The 18,292-nt window shown below is 31.9% G+C and overlaps 1 protein-coding gene across 3 annotated transcripts in view; it reads right to left on the bottom strand.

The window, feature by feature from the left end:
• LOC106718531 (nipped-B-like protein B) overlaps positions 1-18,292 on the bottom strand; it is a 58,775-nt gene that overhangs the window by 3,044 nt on the left and 37,439 nt on the right. For 2 of the 3 annotated variants that reach the window (XM_014512646.2, XM_014512645.2), the window contains exons 2-4: positions 1,930-2,042; positions 1,437-1,585; positions 73-522 (exon numbers count right to left, since the gene is read on the bottom strand). In XM_014512646.2, the coding sequence (XP_014368132.2) occupies positions 73-522; positions 1,437-1,585; positions 1,930-2,042 (712 nt within the window). Of the gene's footprint in view, positions 1-72; positions 523-1,436; positions 1,586-1,929; positions 2,043-8,111; positions 8,342-18,292 lie in introns of those variants that run through there. The other variant, XM_014512644.2, reaches the window with a different exon arrangement.

The raw sequence follows: 18,292 nt of genomic DNA, 5'->3' as shown, positions 1-18,292 counted from the left end.
AGAATTTAGAAGTAGGTTTATAAAATGATACGAATGTTAGTCGTAAACACGTATTTTTAGAACAACTCTTACCTCACTTCCTCAAGGATAGCAAACTCCTCGTGCATCGACTTTGGCTCATCGTCTCTTTGATGCCAATTCCTTAGCTGATCTTGCAATCTGTTGTTCTCCTGCACCATGGAAGCCAGCTGTTCTTCCAGTTCCGTCACTCGCCGTTGTTCTTGTGCGAACGCTACTTTATTTTCTCTCAATTCATCGCTCAATCTGAGTAAATCCTCATCTTCCTTCGTGAGCTCCGGTAGAGGTGCCACGGTCTTAATTGGTGTGCTGTTTGAAATGGGCTTCTTAGAGTCTGGCGTGGATTGTTCCAATGGTTTAGGAACCTTCTCTTTAGGTTTCTCGCCGCTCTCTGGCTTACGTTCAGCTCTTCGTCTGACGATCTCTAGTTGAGCGTTCAGGTCGTCCACAGTCTTTTGAAGTTCTTCGCATCTCCCCTCCAATGTCTCGATGTTTGAGCATAAACTATAAAAAATAATGTTTTAACATGCGTCAATACTGTAATTTTAATTATATGTACTTAAAAAAAACTATGATTTCTCGAGCCCCATAATTTTTCTGCGAAAACAGTAAGTAAAAGTTTTTTAAAGTAATTAATGGCGTAGGTAGAAATAGCGTTTGTCGGCAATACCGTGTCGTAACAACGAGATATTTAACAATTCATCATGAGCGTTGGCTTTAAGACTATGAAAGGCGTAATAAAGGCCACCATTCGTAAAGAACGTGTATAATTACCCGTAAACGTAAACCTTGGAGGTCGTAACAAGAATGTAATAATTGTTGGGATGTAAGCTTATACGTAATACTATGTTGCCCCTATAAAGATATTGTTTACAAACGGCTTAACATGTAATGATATTACCTTGTAACGTGGTCCACTAGAATCTGTATGAATGTAGGCTAATCGCAAACTAGCTGCTTGATAAGCGGATTACTTTAACCAAACTGTAAAAGGCTTGAAAAGTATTCCACTTAAAAAGATCTAAGATTCGAGTTAACTCGCTTATAACAGAGAATCTGTTGTTTACGTTCTAAATTCAAAAATTGTGATAAAAATGCAGACGAGGTAAATTGCCTATAAAGGCGTTAACGCTAGTTATTAACTTCTTTTCCACTAACCGAAAAACTCTAGAAGTACGCTTACATCTAAATCGGAATTGCCGGCTAAAAGTGTCGTATTTAATGTCGTATGTCTATAGGAAATGTTACAAACATTGTTCATACAATAATAGTCGCTAATGGAAACGGGGTCTTACTGGAGGATCCAGACAATGTTTAGTGTATATTTAGTAAGATAAGTCTGTGTGTAACTGCTTAAGTGACCACAAATTGGTTCTGATCTTAATGTTTAAGTAAGAATGATAGTATGAGGGGCTTACGTTTTGATGTGCTTCTTGTCTGCGGCATGATCGACGGCGAGTCGGTGGTTGGCACGTTCCAGGTCCTGGATGCTCACCTCCAGCTGCTCGTATATCCTCAGTCTTGAATCGTTCACTTCCCGCAACGCAACAGTTTGTTTTGTTAAGTACTGGAATTGAAATAAATAAGAATCTAGTTCCGTCGCTCTCATTATCATGCACTCGGGCAGTGCTGTCTAATAGCAGTGGTTTTGTCAATTGTACTTAGTACTCTTTGATCCTAGATATTAAAGAGGTCAAAGAAACGACCAAAGAAATATTACGAAGTAATGGAACTTAAAGGTAACTATATAACTCTGCGTTACTTTCAACTAATAGTAACGTTAGTATCGTAACAGTTATCGATTGGAGTATTTGTTTTTCACTGGGATTGGGATTAACATAGATGGGCGAAGAAGTAAAGACGCAGCGAAATTTTGTTTTATAAAGTGTATAAGTGTAAGTGTAATATTACCTCAATTTCCTGCGCTTGATCTTCGATGACATTTTGGTGTTGCCGCAACGCCGTCTCCAACTCTTTGTTCCTCTCCAGGAGAGTCTTCCCGAGTTCAGCTGCCAGCTGCAAATCTGTAACAAAATAATGAACAATTAATACGATTGATCATAAATGTAATTCACCACAACGTTAAGCGAAAAAATTCAACTGTGATGCGAACAACTTCCTTTCGTTACTGTTGATCACCTCTTTCGAAGTACAAAATATTTTTGTCATATTTTTCATTATTAAAAAAACATAAAATTATTTTTAGGTGGTGGGATTACGACACTGGATACTAAAAACTACTAAAATGAGATCAGTATTTTTTTTTGTTTTTTTTTTCTTAAAATGGATTGTTGAAATCACTGACTTAAAATTCAAGGTCATCGTTTTATAATACAGACAAATAATTCTTGTTTACAATTGAATTCTGAATTTCACGTCGTCGGTTGTATCAAGTCTTCGAGTCGAGGGACAGATAATTTGTCTACAACAGTGGCGTAATGCAGTTGCGGGCACGTTCCAATTTGTCCCAATACATTATATACTTATTGTCCCAATTGCATACATTGTTCTAAAAAAAATTGTAAATCAACCAATATCACATTTTATAATAACTGTCAATACTCAGAGTCGTTAAATGCCGCTTTGTGTTGATTTACTACGAGAAATTTGTACTAAGAGACTGCCTTTGTGAACAATTAACGGATCTTTATGCGAAAGTAAAAATTTAACTTAAAATTTTTTATGACATATTTTTCTAACATTAGCTGTCGATATACATTTCGTTTCACTATTATTTTATCTTTCCACCAACGGATAACAACAGAGTATAAAAGATCTTTAACTTTTTACACTAAACTCCCAGTGTATTTAATAAGGAAATCTTTGTACCTACACAAAGAATTTTGGTAAAAAAATTTCAACAGATGAGTTAAGTTTAGTTATGCGGTTTGAACTCGGTCAGTCGTTATATAATTCTTGCTCGATACATTTTTAACACGGAACGTTAAATTTTACAATCATTCTAGTTATTTTAAATCATTTCTGCAACAGACGCCTAACTTAACTTTGGCGCCTTATCTGTCCGTCGTCTAGTTCCAAAACATTTGTAGCGTTTATATACATAACAAAGAATATCTTTACTATCGTCATTAATGTGTTCAGATATCTTGGCAGCTTTTAACTTCGCGCGATTAGAGAATCTGCACAGAGGTGCAGAACACAATTTTCGATGTAGCGTGGCGTAGCGGGATCCGATCTCGAGCCTATAAGATATTTGAAATAACTAATATTATCTATGATATCAAAGTAAGTAAAGTAAACAATAAATAAACATAGCACTTCAGTGTTTAGAAATTTCGAACTGACAACATCTAAATACAGTTACTAATGAAATTTATTTGAATTTGGATTTAGTTAATTACTTTTTCTTAGTGCAGAATATGTACAACAGTTATGTTATGTTAGTTAGTTGTAAGGGCTCGATTTCCGCAACTCCACGACTGGCGCGTATTTTGCGTGTTAGCAGGATCTGGATTCACTCCAGCCAACCCAACTCTCCAAAGAATCCCAGCAACCCCTTGATGTTGTGATCTCTGGGAGTGTTCTCGGTTATGTTATGTTAAGGGGATTTTTATTTTTACATTCACAATACGATAAGTAACTGTATTAGTTTTTAAAGGAAGTTTCCACGCATTAGCAGAATGGTTAAAGAACCGGTTTGCTATGTGCGAAGTTAATTATGAGACATGAAAAAAAGAAAAACGACTGACAACACTTGAAGTAACTAAGAAGTTATCAACATGTAACGTTTTTATAACTATTTATTTTTGCAAGCAAAAATATGATTATATACAAAATGTTCTATAAGATTAGCAAGATGTGTTCTTTTATAGCTTAGTGGTTAATTGTTAGCTTTGTTTGAGCCCTCTCATATTTTGAATAAGTTTTTAAATAACAAATTCAGATTTTTTTATTTTTTACTCTTTCTTTAAAATTACAATATTTATTCTATACCTTGCTACTTTCGTTGCTTAGTAGAATTATTAAAACTTATACAGAGTAAATTTTATTTCCTTATTATTTCTAATGTACTGGAAGAAAATGGAAGTTGCATTTATGGATAATATTACACTGCAACCATACATAAACTTTCATTTGTAACTTTTTATTGCATGTTAACTTTGTAATTATAAATGTAACTACGTAATTAAAAGATATCGATCGTATCGCGTGTAATTAGGAAAATTATCTATCGAATCTTAAGATAACTGTCCTCATATTTGTATAATCGGTTTTGATCGAAACAATGCCAGTGCCAAGGCCCCAACGGATTTCTAATGATTACTTATTATTAAGAAAAGAGGTCTGTATGACACGAAACTTTCTCGCGAGCTTGGCTCCATTCGGATCATTGTGATGAGTTACCGGTAAGATATGATTTCTGTTTAATATCTTTTTATATCGACCTACATAGTCTTTGTAATTGAAGTCACCATAGACAAGTTTATGATGAAAATTATTTTCTTTATTACCTTTTTAAATTTTACTTTTTATTAATTTGTATATCGTTACAGTTACATTTAGGATACAAAAATAATATTTTACAAATTTACTAAAAGGATGTTTAGTAACTTTCGTAAAATTTGCCCGTTTTTATGGCTAGACAATGTGTATATGTGCTGTTAAGAAGCTAGAAGACATCATGCGTTCCGGTATGCAGTTTGCTATTTGTGAAATGAGTGATATAATGAGACAAACCGCGGTGTTCTTGAAGGCGATGAACTCAAGCGCGTTGATGCGCAAGAACACAAGCGTTAGGTTAATGTTCTACTTCTTCATTAGTAAATTTAAAGTAATTTTACACAAGCATTTTGTTATATGCCTGTGTTTTACAATTTTTAGGTAGAAATAACTTTATATTTATTTATTCTTGGATTGTTGCAATTAAAATTCTGTAATATTTACAAGCTTCAAAAATTCTCGATTTTAATTTTATTTAACTGAGTTCAACGTAATACAAAAATCTCTTAGGCGATGTCCGGCAGATGCTTCGTGCGAAGGCTTTCCCAGCTACAACGGATGACGTTCTACAAACATGAACTAGTTAGAACCAGTTGTTTTTTTTTTAACAAAAATATACATGATTTTTTTGTGCATGTTTTTCGGTAAGACATGAAGGCCTCTTAAAATACCGTTATTTGTAATATAGTAAAAAATCCTTAGTTTTTGATGATACATTTTGCTTTTGCATCAAAATTAGTACCTTTGTATGTACATAAAAAATCCGAACATCAGTAAAACATGTTGTTATCTCTGTCAAATATAATGACAGGGATGACGATATGTTTTATACAGATATTTTGGTCTCAGAAACCCACGGTAAGACGACTATTCTATACTACATAGTAATGAGATAAAAATAGATTATGATACTATGAAAAACTTTTTCATTTTAAATAAAATAGTATTTAATCATTTGTTAATTATTGCTCGGGTCCTTATCTTTTATTACGATAATTTCATACTGAAAATAAGGTCTGAAAACGTTACGTCACAGTTAAGCAGTTTCAAATTCTAAAATCAAGTGATTAATTAGAGCATTGATAATGGTCTGATATAATAACTGCGTAATTAATCTATATTTGTCACTCGTATTATTATCATGAAAAACTGCGTAACTATTGTGCAATTCGATAAACGGTTAGTAAATACAAACTGCAATATTGTGTTGATTTCATAGTACTCGTACGAATTAAATTGTTGAGTTGCAATGTAAACTCTATGCCAAAAACATTTAAAAAATCTACATAAATACTATTTAGGAGAAGTACTGTTCATTCAAATCGGGAATTCAAAGAATTTTTTGTATTAAATACTCGTAAAAATGAGAGATATGTCTATCTACTTTAAACACAAACTTTATAATGAATTTCCACTGCCAAAACACTGATACAAAGTTGTATTTTCTTCGAAAAAAAAAAGAGTTAAATGTTACCACTCACCACAACACTTGCAATGCATTACAACTGCACGAGTTTTTTTTTAAAAAAAAAAGAAAAACCACCATATAATCCGCACCCTTATAACACTTGACATAACCGGTCGTCACAAATACTAAAATGAATGTGCCACTAATTATAACTGTGAAAGATAAACATCAGAACAAAGAACTTGTTTAAATGTATTTAAAATTATATATTAAGGTAAATTAAAAAAATTCAGAAACTCAAAGTAACTGAAGGTAATTAAGCAAATATAGTGGTTATTGTTTCGCATTCGTAAGAATGTGAACGCATACCAGCCTAATAGTTTGAAAACGTTATCTAATTTTAATATTTTAATTATATGAATAATGGTAAATTATATAAAGACTTATAATTAAATGTTAATGTAAGATGTAATATTCTAAGTGAGTATTCAAAGCTTTTGTAACATTAGAGAAGCGGTTTAACCTCTTCCCGTATTGATATTGTAAAAAGCTATTCGTTAGAAATATTTTATACATATTGAAATACTAAAAATTCTAAATAAGTCAATTCATTTTACATCACTATATTTAAAAATTTCTTATCTATATATGTGGTAAGAGTTATGGGTCTAGTGAGCGCACAACGATGCAATACTTCAAGTCAAAAAATAAAATATAGCGCGGGAGATGATATTATGACAGTAGAAAGGTGTAGTAAAAGAAGCAAATTATTATGGATGCACGCTTTTTATATACCAGAGTATGTAAGACATGCAAGTCACGGCTGGCTAGACAAGACCTTCGTCTTCCTAATCAAGTAGCTGATCTCAAGTTGATTCAGATCACGTAATAAAAACATTACAAACTAACATGTTATTGTTACTTTGTAATTTAATTTAAATAAAAATAAAAACATACGAAAATAAATGTGATTGCCTGCCATATTTTCATCAAAGAGTTCAGATTGAATTTGAATTTGGAAGGAAGCTAACTGTCAGTTAATTCCTAATACCTAACTAAATTTTGAAAATTTACAATATGCCTAGTTAAGTACAACATGTCCACATAGAGGCAATCATATCTCATTGCCTTGATAAGTGATTAAGAAGTGCCTTATTAAAGTTAATTGGATGTTCAAGAAATTATTGAGCCAGAACAAGCTGTAACAAAGTCTAACAGCTGTTGTGTCAAGTGTCTCGACAATTATCATTGGTTTTATTGTTTTACAGCGATGAAGCAATAAAACCTAAGTACTTGACACTTGTACTGCTAGAGATTTTCTTTTTTTTCCGTCGATGTATTGTTTTTAAGGTACTTACAATAACCAGATATGTAAATTGACTTGTAACTCATTGACACTTAATATATTCGTATTTTCAACGTTGCATTGTTTTAATGCTGTTTTGTATTCTTGATTTCAATTCTTTCAAAGTTTGTTTAAAATTTCAAAGTATTTTAAAAAAATATTTCGACTAATGAAAAGAAAAGACTTACATCTCTTGACATCTCATTGAATTAAAATCTTTTTGTCATCTCTTGAGATCTCATAGGAATCGCATGGTTCGATTTTGACTATATTGAACTTCATGTTTTATTGTGACCGTTTGTAAATATAACATTCACGTGTTCAATCATATTCGTATAGATTGATAAAAATAGATTTAGATAAATCGTATGACATTTAAATGAAAAGATAAGGAGATATCACATAAAGCCTATACTGAACTTAACGCTAAAACGAATGCAAAAAGTTTTAAAAGAAATATTTTAATTAATTGATTTTTTTATGAAAAGTAATAATATAGCCAAGCCAAGATACAATGAATGCTTTTTATAACAAAACAAAATAATGGCTAAAATTACATGAACTGTTACTCATTTTCAAAGTAGATCAAATCCATAAAAATCAAGCTTAGATAAGATAATGTGAATGTTTGCCGGTATGGAACAATGCCCTGTTTTTTGCATATTTCAGTTTGATCCACTTTTCGGTACGTATAACTTAAAAATTCAACATTTTATTCCATCGCAAATGACAACAAATTATCCATGTGTAATGGCAGACATGAAAGCGTCCTGTCAGGGCATTCAACTTATATTTCCATGGCAACTACCACGTCGTAGTTTTTTTGCCAAGTGGTAAATGCGACGTTGTTCCTCTCACAATCTTGCGTAAGCAACTAACCTTCAGTTCCTTGCAGGCACTCCAGTTCGACAGTGTAATCCCAGAGGTCCAAAGAGTTAAGTCCGTTCAACTCCCACGAATTAAAAGTGTCCTGTTCCTCGCTCATTTTAGTTCCATGGAACAAGCGGTAGTCATTTAATTTTTATTTATCGGTGTGATTGTGGTCATGTTGCACGCTGGTAGCCGGCGCGGCTGCCGGCGGCGCGCCTCGGACTGACTCACTCACGACCATCGCTACCACTACCACAATCACTCGACCGAAGTAATTACGATACAATCTTTTTTCAATCTCATTCGATTATTCACCAGTATTAAAAGAAATTAAACTAATGTTAACGTACCTTATAATATATTAAAAAGCAAAAAGGCAAAAATTGCAGAGGTTTGTAGAAAGCGTATAATGCTATCAATGTTATCGAGGTAAAGGCAAAAACATAAAAGATTTCTGTTGCTGTGCCAAAAATGTTTTAAAACGCCGAAGTGTTAATTTGAATATGTTAAATGTTTCATAGACTTGTCTACTTTCTATTTATTATTGTAGATATACCATCTAAATCTATTTAATTTTCACGTATGATTGTGAAAACGAATAAATTGTCTATCTATAAATTTTATTAAAATTTAATTATATGAACTTCTGATAAGAGAATGGGGCAAACGAGCAGCGGTAACACCAAGGTGTTCATCGACGCCCATGGACAAGACGGACGAAGGACTCTAAGACGTTTTGGAAATATCGCCGAGGACACACCATTGGAATTGGAAAACCGCACGGTTGTGGATTGCTAGCCATCGAGATGGTGTGGATGGCGGTCTGTCGTGTCCTCCGATGACGGAACTTGGCAACAGGAATTGCTCCAAACAATTCTTCTGATCATATTTGACATTTTTTTTTTCTAAATTAACTAAAAACCAAAGTCCAGTAACATATTACTAGAAGGTCGTGAACCTATTAAAACAAGCAAAAAGTTTATACACGCAATGACGAAATGGAACTGGGAAATGAGGTTTTACAGTCATCATTATACGGCTTAAATTTAATTGCACTAAATGGATGGATGTAACGTAATTATTTTGCTTTATATCGGCGTCAGCTGCTATGCGGCAGAATTTTGTAATGGTTGACTGGTTCATGGCGGGTCTACGGAGATATAGATTTTGGGTTCTTATTACCTGACTGAATAGAGCTAGAGGGTTACTGACTGACTGAGGGAGGTAAAAGTTCTATATTTACAAGATAACTTGTTCAACTTTTATTAACTACATATTTGAGAGCAGATAACAAGAAGTATATGTTTATCGTATTGTATCAATTCCGCTTTGTATTTATTTAAATGCGTAAGTCAGAAGTAATGAAGGGAAGGGCAAATTATCAATGGTACACAAACAGTGTTATCATTATTAAACTGCGGCCATTGACATTTTAGAACTAAAACAATGAATTGAACCTCTTTTGTATGTTGATTGTCTCAAAATATTTACAGATTATTTAGAACAGGATACTTTTATCTTTTTTGTGTGATTTATTTCTTTACATAGATTTAAATGGTTGCATACTTATTATTTTAACATTTAATAGTTGAGTAAAAATTCCTTTACCGTCGTAGTGAAATACTAAAATAATCTTACTAAAATTATAAATGCGAATGTTTGGATGTCTGTTCGAAGGAATTTCCAGAACGGCTGCATGAATCTCGCCGAAATTTGGCATAGATGTAGAACATAGTCTGGACGAAAACATCCTATGTTTTGGGCAACAGTTATTCAATATTTATTACTCATTGATAAGGTCAAAGTCGTGATTCCTTTAACCTTTGATTCAAATTATAAAGGTCAATCTGAATCAAATGAAATTATGTAAAAGTATAGAAAGTGAATTTGTTAACGAAAGTAACTTTTGCATTATTTATCTTATCGTAAAAGATATTAAAAAAAGATATTTACTTCTTATAGAATTTTACATTTAATTCGAAAAAGCAATACTAATAAAATTGATCGACAAAAAAATTTGCATTTTATCACTAGCGATAAGAAATATCTTGGATTTATAGACTTTGATCAATGACGTCAGCGATAAAGGAAAAAGAATATTTTATACTAATTAAAATTATGTATTTGTAAAAATGTATTTGTAATTAAATAAATAACTTTTAGACAGATTGAGAAATGCATTTGTCGTATAAATATGATTGTCTAAACATTTATCTTTCCGTTTACGCTCGGAATTTAAAAAAAGGTGGCGACTGAAAGCTGATCGCTTAAAATAAACGTCGGTTTTCACTACCTGTTAAAAAAAATCTTGTTTCAATTTTTTCAATCAGAATGGGAGAGTTGGAACATATGCGTGGTTTAAAGAGTTTGCCGGAGTTAAAACCTTACATTAACTTTCGCACACAAAGTGCTATACACAGACGCTTAATAATCCCTTAGGACGTCCATGATAAATCAAAGCTAAGAGTCTTTAATAACTAAAAAACTACCAAATGACCCTGAGTTAAGTCTAACAATAAGATACAAGTTTGATTAATTATGATTTGATTGATAACTAATCAGAACATCTATCTTTATACCAGTTCAGTTGACTATTGCAAAGGTACACGTCCATTGGTTTTACGACATAGTTGTGGTGACGTGTAGTGAGGTTAAGGTCGGGTGTACACTGCATGTAATCATAAATTGGTAATGAAAACTTTACGATTGCAATTGCTCCGCCATGATTTGTTGGAATTTGTTGTCATTCAATTGAAGAAGTGGAGACACGTTCACCGTCTAGCAGTTGTATAAATTTTCTAAAGTTTAGTCACTAATTAATCATGTGAAATAATTAATTTACTTTAATTATCATTGCTTGATAAGACTCGTGGCGACTACTACGATATAATATTAGTTAAATCTTTTTAGAGTTGTGCTGCCATCTGTTAGAATTACTTGTCGTTGTGTTAGTCTTAGTGTTTATTTTATAATTGTTTAATATTAGTAATAAGGGATTTCTTCGCTTATTTCACACATCATTTAATTTATTGTTATTTCGTTGCAGTTAAAAAAACGCCTATTAATTTTATTATTTTTATGTACTGAATGAAAATTGCCGCGTAATTTGATAGTTATGCACGCGAATAATCCAAGCAGTGAAAACACAATAAAACATCCATGTTATTACTATACGTGTTTAAATTATAATATATATAATTCCATATCTAATATTATATATCTTGAAGCGGTACGATTTAACGGTTTGCTGTCTTCGTTATACCAATACATTGCTTATATTATTCGCTGCTCTGTTGTTTCAACGTTGGTTTCGGAGACCAAAATCTCTGTATAAAATATATAGATAATATATCGTCATCCCTGTAAGTGTTTTTTTAATTCCGCGAGGACGGAGTTGCGGGTGACAACTATGTTTTTATAAAAGTCAATAAGTCGGTTTTGTTTATGCTTATTAATTAAATATAGACAGGCCAATAAAAATACAAGAGAATGTTTTTGTAATGTTGTTATGTTTCGATTACGTTGTTCTCAAAATAAATACGTATTTTTATGTATGTAGAAACAGTTATTAAACCAAATGATATAATGCTGTAATCCGCAACTGGCCGCCGGTAATAATAAACCTGATAGTTTTGTGAAACTAGTACAAAAGCTGCATAAACATGATATAATAGTAAAGTTTTTGACGTGTCAATACGAGATATTTATTATTTTAACAACAAAACATTAATACTATCATGATTTTATGTTTGTAAACTCTACTTCTATTCCAAGTTCCGGGTTTGCCTCAGTGAAGTTTTTCACCGGTAGATGGCATTACCATACACTTATTTGTGCAAGGTTTTATCATGGAAGATTTTGTTTGTTACCAATTTGATAGTGTGAAATACTTTGTACTATTAGCTATCGCACGCGACTCCGTCCACGCGGAATTAAACACAAAACTTAATAAGTAGCCTATGTGTTCTTCTTGACTATGTTCTACATCTGTGCCAAATTTCATCAAGATCCGTTGAGCCGTTCCGGAGATACCTTCAAATAAACATCCATCCATCCATCTAAACATGCGTATTTAAAAAATTAGTAAGATGTATGACAAAAAATTTACAGTCTGCGAAACGTTTGTTACCAAGTGTCGCAACGTAGGAAGGCTGTATTAAATGTACAGAATTATTAATTTATAAAGTCTCATCAGGGTCACGTGACTAAATATTACATTACTTACGTTAGGTAATTAGGTTTCAAAATGTTTACACCGGCGACGTATCAATCTTAAGTCGAATATAATCGCTCTTGTGTTTTGAAACGAGTGCAGTTTGTCGATATTGCAATAGCTGTGCTAATTTTGTCTTAATTTACATACGATTCGATAATTGAGTGTGTAAAATTTAAATAAGTATAAAAATAACGTTTAAGAAATCACTTAATTGTATTGTTCATAATTTTTTAACAAAGGAACAAAAAACATGTTTACTTGGCATGACATTGCAATGTGTATTTTATATTTTAAGCTTGTAATATTTTCTCCCAATAAAATATTGATGATTCAAAATTAAAACAGGAATCGCTTGCAATGCGACATATCAACTTACGACCCCTCTTCCGGTATTCTTTGTGCAGAGAGCAATCGAGCTGTTTGATGATTTTGTTAACTTTGTCAGTTATAAAATCATGACTATAAAAATAATACGTGTCTCACATTCACAATGCGTAATTTATGCAAAATGTGCATTAACCTTTACGCTTTAGGTGACTAAGCCGAAATACTTGTTCAAGTGTTGTACACGTCGTAAATATAAATTAAATAACTTCTTGTTTTTACACAATATGAACAGAAATAGTATGCCTCTGTATAATGAACACGGAAACGGAAATAAATACTCGAGTTGAAAAGCCCTTATACTTGGTAGCTACACTGTCTATTACAATGGTTTAAGATTAAACATTTTGTACAGGGAACTGGAAAAAACCATATCTAAAATATTTTATTCTTTGTCATGTCAGACATCTCTTTTACTTAATTATTTTACTATTTACTACAATTTAATAGCTTATTATTTATCTCCGATGTTTGATTTTTAAACCAGTATTTTAATATTATTGCATAAATTAATGTATTACATAGCTAATACCAGATTACATTTAACGGATGGGATTACAAAATATGTATGTAAGATCCGTTTTTTTGCAAAAGCCAACAGAATTGTCTACTACTTTCTAAAACAAATTGATCCGGCTTTCGATAAATTCCAGCGTACAAGAACGTATTTCCAATTTGAATACGCTGACAGTTCGCTAGACCACTGTTTCAGTTAAAGCGCTTAATGCTTATTGTTTTGCATTAAGTGAAATATAAAATTATGCACCATATTTTTTTCGATTTTACAAGACTCATACTTCTCATCAACAATGTGTTCGTTGTTGATAAATTTATACCCTTCAACTGTTTCCTTTTTCAATAACAAAATGTATATTATTTAGTTTAATACAAGTGCTGTTACCAGTATTAAAAAAAATATAATAAATAAGATAAAAAGTTTTCTACGTACTTCTGAACGACATCTTCATTATAAACAACGACGAATACTAAAAAATGAAAGCAATCTCATTGCTACAATTGTTTCGTGGAATGTCTATTAAAGTTTGATGTTTTATAGTAAAGTGACCATGACATAACTAATTGCTTTTTTTGCGTTACAATGTACTTAAGTAAATTACGGATTATTCAGTTACCGTGAGTTGACACATTTTGCTATCTTAAGTTTTACAAGGAAATTGATGACAACATGTTTTTTTTCGTGTCTTGTTGCAATAGAAATTAACTGTTATATTTGGTTACGACAGATTTAAATACTGTAATTATTATTTATATTGTGATTCTAGAGGAGGAGCAATAGATTTTAATATCGATATGGGAGATTTAATCTTACAGATGAATAAGATAAATTGATAAATAAATAAGGTAATATGCTTAAAATACGGAACCAAAGCAACAGATAGTATATTTATACAGTTTTTAATTGAGGAAAATAATATTCGTCATCGTTAAATGGACGTCCGGCAACACTGTCCTTAATTAATTCAATCGACCATGACGCGAAATCATTCGTCTGTAAACTTTAAAGTCACTATATGTGAAAATTGAATAGCACTCATCCTCTTGTCCTCACATATGACTTCCGTACTAAAAATAAAAAAAAGCAAATTGGCTACTATTGTATGAAAGTAACATAATAAGTAGGATTACAGTTTAATATAAGCTTAGTAATTAATCAATAGATAAATGAGTAGCAATGTTTTGTAACTTGGTATTATGATATTAGTGTCTAGCTTTTATAAACAATGATTCAACAAACTAATTAAAACGAATGAGTTACAACTTTTATGAGTTGCTATTGGTTTTGTAGTCTCATATTTACGGTAAGGTGTAAAGGAAAAGTGCAAAACCGGATGACTGTCCGTCCGTGCGGTTCAAGGGCGCGTTCAATACCGGTTCTGTGGCCAAGTTTAACTTGTATGTTGTCAATGATGTTCGTTTAAGTTATCTACAAATAACGCGTCATTAGTCATTATAACACTTTTGAATTTTATTAAAATATATATCTTAAAACTTAAAGGTATACCGCGATATTGTAGAATACTGAAATGAAATAGTGGACAAGTACAGTAGACGCATGCAAGTACGCCATTGCCTTCTCATTTTGCCCTTATTTATTTTTCTTAAACTATATAAAAGTCTTATAAAGTCTTTATTTGTTGGCCTTTCTTAACTATAAATAAAAATCAAAAACACTATATAGGTTAAGTATATAAGAAATTTTTCATCTGATTTAGCATATTACGCAGGAATTACAACAGGTCGCCGGCCTCGATGACGCACGTATCGTTTCGCATTGTCAGGTAATGTTTCACACAAGTGCAGAATACACACAACGAGACAAAGCAGTACAATTTTTATAGTAAGTAAGCTCCAAATAATAGCAGTACTGCTTTACTGCTTTGGCTTACTGTTCTGCCCTCGTATGAAACAAACGTGAGCTGAATCGAACGATCGTAGCAGTGTGAACAATCGCGGCGCCAAGCAGCGGTGGCAAACGACGGGTGAAAACCGCGAAATTTGACACTTTCGGAATGTCCACACGCGTTGTTGCATAACTATAGTTGTATTGCAATATGCTGCTTTATTGACTTAAGATTGATTACAAGTATGTGAACGTGACTATAAAATTGATCTGCTAATATTGGGACATGTAATCGGTAAACCCATTATTTCCTGCACCTGATCATGACAGTGACATTTTTTATTATAAAATATATATTCTCAAACACCAAATAGACTTTAATAACCCTAAATATAAGTTTTGTGATGAGTGTTTTCATTATAATTCAAACAAACTTCTTAACATACGTGAAGTCTAAGTTATCCAGTCACTGTCATAAATTGATTGTTAATCTGCCATTATTTTAAGATAATTGTTATGCGTATATTTTTATTAGTATTATGTGTTAGTCTTATTTGACATTAAAAAATTATGATATGAAATTGAAATGATAATTTTCAAGCGATCTAAATACGGATGAAGTATTGTATTTTTAATCCTCATAAAATCAGTCAAATCTGTTATGAGGAAGATAGATAAATTTTGATATCTTATATTAATTTATATCGCCCGATTAATGTTCACAAACCCTACAATTCCTTTTTATATGTTACCCAAGGGTTTTATTAAAATGTTATACAGCTAACTTTTGCCTAAGACTTCTTCCACGCGGATTTATAAAAACATCAAGTAAAATTGCCTATGTTACTCAGTGATAACTTAGCTTTCTAATGACAAAACATTCTTTACAAAAAAAATATACAAATCTTTTACTCTTTAAAATATTACTATAAATAACCAAGACTATTAAATCTGATTTGTGGATTTTTTAAACGGCCTGCATGAATTATGTCGTAATTTAGTCTAGCATATAAGCTAAGTTAGGTATTACAAACCCCTTTTCCTAAGTTAAATAGGGGGTGGCTCCCCTTCACTATTCAAAATGCACACCCTAAAGTACTGCATGCAGACACCCTTCAAATGAATTTACATATACGCTGATATACGTTGTATCTACGTTATGCATCGCAGCTGCATTGCGGATTGATTGCTGTCGCGAAAATACTAGGTTATCTAGACTTTGTCATGTTTGTCACACTCTTGGGAATTTAGTATACAAATATACAGTATACAAATATGATTATATTTGGTGAAGTAGAAGCGATATTTTGTCTTCTTATAAATATTTTATGTACAAACATTCGTTCGTCCGTCGTTCGACCTTGGTTGAGAATCGAATTAAGCAAACTAGCATAAAGAATATAGTAAGTATGTAATTTTAAATTATTTTAATACTAGCTATATCCCGCGACTCCGGTCGCGGCATTTAAAAAAACGTAATAGCCTACATCTTCTTCCAGCCATTCTGGTGAAACCTTCCAACAAACATCCAAACATTCACATTTAAAATATTAGTAAGAAGTAAGCTTTGACATCTTAATTTCTAAAAAACTGACTTAATCAATTTGATGTTTACACTGCGTTTTTTTCTTCCGTGTTTGTTAATATATTAAGGAATTGAAGAATAACAATATTACATACGATGATCACATGTTGTATTTAATCTACGACGGTAGATATACCAACATATCACACGGAATACTAATGAGCAATTAATCTATTATTATTATTATTCGATTCGATAGACTTCGATTTCCTTGTTAAAATGAAACAAGTGACATAAGTTAAACTTTTCTTAGAATTATATTACTGCATAAGAATTTTGATTTTTCAATATGTGTCCATAAAGTATATGACGTCATATCTTATGTATGCACGTTCGGTTAGTGACAATAAGGTCGCTCAATATCATATTATTACTTAATCATTTGCCCTCCGTGACAAGATTATCAGAAACAAGTAAGAATAACTAAATTTAACCTTTTCAATCTAAGTTTATTTTCTATCATTTCATACTTAGTATTTCAAAGACGTTTTAAAGTTTTTTTTTGTAATCTGTAAACATTGCAAAAATTTGCAACGACCTCTAAACGCCACCGATCCATCATGGCTCCAAAGACAAATTTTGGCATTTGGAAACATTTTTCATTAATAGGTATTTTCTAAAAATATTCCGTTTAAGTTAACATTAAAAAATTGTACGAACATATTGTCATTTAAAAGAAAAAAATGAAATAAACTAGATAGATATTCAAGCAAATCTTCTTAGTGGTTTCAATTGTTACTATTAAGGATCTAGGTAGTATACGAGTAGATATTAAGTTTTCGAATATTTTATTTCTCAAGGATAATGTAGCATTTTAATGGTACAAGGATTTTTTTAATCTGTCCAGTTATAAAATCACAAGCAGGTATAAATATAAATCTTGCTTTATAATAGTGTAGATATCAAATTAAATATTACTTTTAAAAAAGGCAGGTCAGTGATTATTGTTGAATAGGCGTAGTTGTAATAGTTGACTGACTTTGGCATGGGGGAGGTTGGTATCGATTTTAAAACCCTATAAAGTAGTCGTGCGAGGCGAGGGGATGTTGGGGTGAACGCACGCAGCGGCACGCTCCGCAAGGATCACAATAAGTTTCGCCCGCTGCCAAAACGGGATACCATCTGCCTTCGGTTGCCGAACTCGATTTTTCGCATTTACTTTGTATCATGACTCACTGCTCAAACACATAGTTTTAGTTTAAAAATTATTTATTGGAAATATTCGATATTTATCAATGTTAAATTAGCAATCATCGGTCCTATTCTAGGTAAATTAAAGCCTGATAGACTTAATGAAAATTAAGGTCAATAACACAGCGTCATTTGATGAACAAAATCATTACGTATAGACTTTTTCAAGAAATGAAAAAATGTTTATTTATGGAACTAAACTGTTAGAATCTTAATATTTGTCCCAAATCTTTATAATTTAAATATAAACCTGTGCAATCGTATGGTATTGTGTACTAATAATATAATACAATTTTGTAGGTACTTCAAATATGTGTATTTGTTGTAAGTATTAGAATCAGTGTATTATAAACGCGTAACAAATATCAATATTAAAAGAAAACCATTTACTACAATCTCACATTTAGTACCAATTAGATTATTGTTACCTTTTTGGGTGTGAAGGGCAGACC

This window comes from Papilio machaon, chromosome 4 (genome assembly GCF_912999745.1).
Source record: "Papilio machaon chromosome 4, ilPapMach1.1, whole genome shotgun sequence".
Taxonomy (NCBI): Eukaryota; Metazoa; Arthropoda; class Insecta; order Lepidoptera; family Papilionidae; genus Papilio; species Papilio machaon.
This window is presented reverse-complemented; position numbering and strand designations above follow the sequence as displayed.